This window comes from Protobothrops mucrosquamatus, unplaced genomic scaffold (assembly GCF_001527695.2).
Source record: "Protobothrops mucrosquamatus isolate PMUCROS unplaced genomic scaffold, P.Mucros_1.0 scaffold394, whole genome shotgun sequence".
Classification (NCBI taxonomy): domain Eukaryota; kingdom Metazoa; phylum Chordata; class Lepidosauria; order Squamata; family Viperidae; genus Protobothrops; species Protobothrops mucrosquamatus.
The window spans coordinates 439,477-442,158 of NW_015386725.1; the positions used below are offsets into that span (position 1 = coordinate 439,477).

The 2,682-nt window shown below is 33.6% G+C and overlaps 1 protein-coding gene across 1 annotated transcript in view; it reads right to left on the bottom strand.

Annotated features, from left to right (window-relative positions):
• Positions 1-2,682, bottom strand: part of LOC107287500 (SH3 and multiple ankyrin repeat domains protein 3-like) — a 41,371-nt gene that overhangs the window by 27,899 nt on the left and 10,790 nt on the right. Inside the window, exons 4-5 of the mRNA XM_029284151.1 lie at positions 1,284-1,392; positions 992-1,143 (exon numbers count right to left, since the gene is read on the bottom strand). Of these exons, the coding sequence (XP_029139984.1) occupies positions 992-1,143; positions 1,284-1,392 (261 nt within the window). The remainder of the gene's footprint in view (positions 1-991; positions 1,144-1,283; positions 1,393-2,682) is intronic.

Consider the following 2,682-nt stretch of genomic DNA (forward strand, 5'->3'; position numbering starts at 1 on the left):
GCAATTATTTGTTGACTAAACAGAATGACGGTTTTATAAATAATACTAATCCACAAATTATGGTTTGCAAACCATAATTTTCTGGATTCACACATTACACTAAGAAAAGGTAAACAAACCACATTATATGTTTATGTGCTCTGCAAAGCAAGTATGTTTCTGATTGTTAAATACACAAAGGTATGAGTAGTATAGCATGCCTATTTACTTGGAAATACATTGTATTAAGCCCAGATGACTTTTGCTAGCTTGTCTTTGGGATTAAAAAAAATATCAGACTATAATAGTAAGTCCCAGTAATGTCTGCAGAATCTTGAAAGCCAACACCGTTTTTTTCAGAAAGTCAAGAGACATCATGAGGTACCTAGAAAAGGGACAGACTTGAATCATGCCATCAGAACACTGCTTTTATTGGTCCAATTTTCTTTCATTCCCCCCCCCCTCAATGTGGGGAAGCTGCTGGGAAGTACATTTTACTTAGAAAATCTGATTTCCAAATTTACAATACAGACAAAGGGGATAATTCATGCATTTTTTCCTTTCTCACCTTTTGCATGTTTTTGTCACTACAAAATTTATAGGGTTAATATTGCAATTTCTAATAATTCAGGAGACTGAATTTAGAATCTGTGCTTGTATTACAAGCATAATCTGTATGCTTTCAAATTTACAAAGCAAAATTAGTGATTAGTAAAGGAAAAGCAGGAGAAACATATTTGATTGAAACCACTTTGATTAATAACCTTTGAACTATTCCATTTTCCTAAAGACAAATATTACACTGTATGACAATTAACAAAGTAAAGTTTCCACATCCTTTTCCTTTCTACCAAATGAATTCTTCTCTGAAAATAAGTCTTGAAAGCCAAAAGCCAAAGATAGAAACCTTTGAGCAAATCTAGATTTAAAAACCCATTAAGCACACTAGAAATTAGTACAGAACTTTTGACTTATATTTCTTTTATTAAACAATATGCCTTGTTCAATTTACCTTTAGGGTCAGTTGATTCTTGGCTCTAGCTGCTTTATGTAATGCTGTCATTCCATCTTTGGCTCTAAAATCTAAGTGAGCTCCTCCATTTTTCAGTGCTTTGATTACTTCTGCAGTATTGCTAAGTTGAGCTGCCAGAGTTAGTGGGGTTTCTAGAGTAGACAAGAATAAAAACAAACTGTCTAGAAATTGACTAATAGGGTTTATTATGCATTTTCAACAGTTTATGCATTTAACATTTTTCATTTTTAATTAAATAAATTTCTTACTAACAGCTTGGTTTACTTCATACCTCCACTTTCTAAGTCATGATAGTTAGGATCAAGTCCTCGGTCTAGCATCTTTATTAGTTTTTCAACTGAACGGTGATGAATAAGGTCCATACATTTTCGAAAATTAGCCTGAAAATATTAATTTGAAAAATATTTATTGTAGGATAAACATTTCACTTAGAGGAAAAAATGATAAGATTTTCAGATACATAAATATTCACAAAACTGTCCCTATTCAACATATCTTCTCACCTACTACTTATTTACCTCTGAAATATGAGTTCAGGGACAAATCGCAAAGAAGTATATTTCATACATGAAATTTATGCACGCTTGAATATATGTATTATTGAGATGTTGAAAATGCATAGACATAAAATGCTTTCTGGATTTCATTTTACAATAGTGATTAGGTTGTAAATTTGAGGTAGGGTCTTACAGGACATTCTAGAAAGATGAGAATTACTTAACATGCAATCTAACAAATGCATGAGTTAATTAACATTGAGCAAATTATAAGGGATAAAATGATTAATGATTATCAGTCATGATGGTTACATGCTATTTGCAGAATTAGAAGCAAGATCCTTTTGCAGTTGCTAAAACACAAGTCTGTAAAATTTCCATGGCTTGGAGGCCCAATGGAGATTAGGCCCTCTGCATTAACAGAGGGATAGAATCAAGATCACGCAAAGTATTAATATCATTCTACAATGCCTTGGTAAGGCCACACTTGGAATACTGCATCCAGTTTTGGTCACCACGATGTAAAAAAGATGTTGAGACTCTAGAAAGAGTACAGAGAAGAGCAACAAAGATGATTAGGGGACTGGAGGCTAAAGCATATAAGGAATAGCTGCTGGAATTGGGTATGTCTAATTTAATGAAGAGAAGGACGAGGGGGGACATGATAGCAGTGTTCCAATATCTCAGGGGCTGCCACAAAGAAGAGGGAGTCAAGCTATTTTCCAAAGCACCTGAAGGCAGGACAAGAAGCAACGGATGGAAACTAATCAAGGAGAGAAGCAACCTAGAACTAAGGAGAAAATTCCTGACAGTGAGAACAGTTAACCAGTGGAACAACCTGCCTCCAGAAGCGGTTAATGCTCCAACATTGGAAGTTTTTAAGAAGAAACTGGACAGCCATTTGTCCGAAATGGTATAGGGTTACCTGCCTGAGCAGGGGTTGGACTTGATGACTTCCAAGGTCCCTTCCAACTTTATTATTATTATTATTATTATTATTATTATTATTATTATTATTATTATTAGCAAATAATCAACTAATCAATGCATATTAGGTTGTTTTATAAAATGTTTTATTTCCCTAGTTTGCATAAATATTATTGTTACTCGGCTAAATATTTTGTTTGAATTCTAGATCATTTCTGGGTATTTTTTTGTTACAGCAAAAAATTG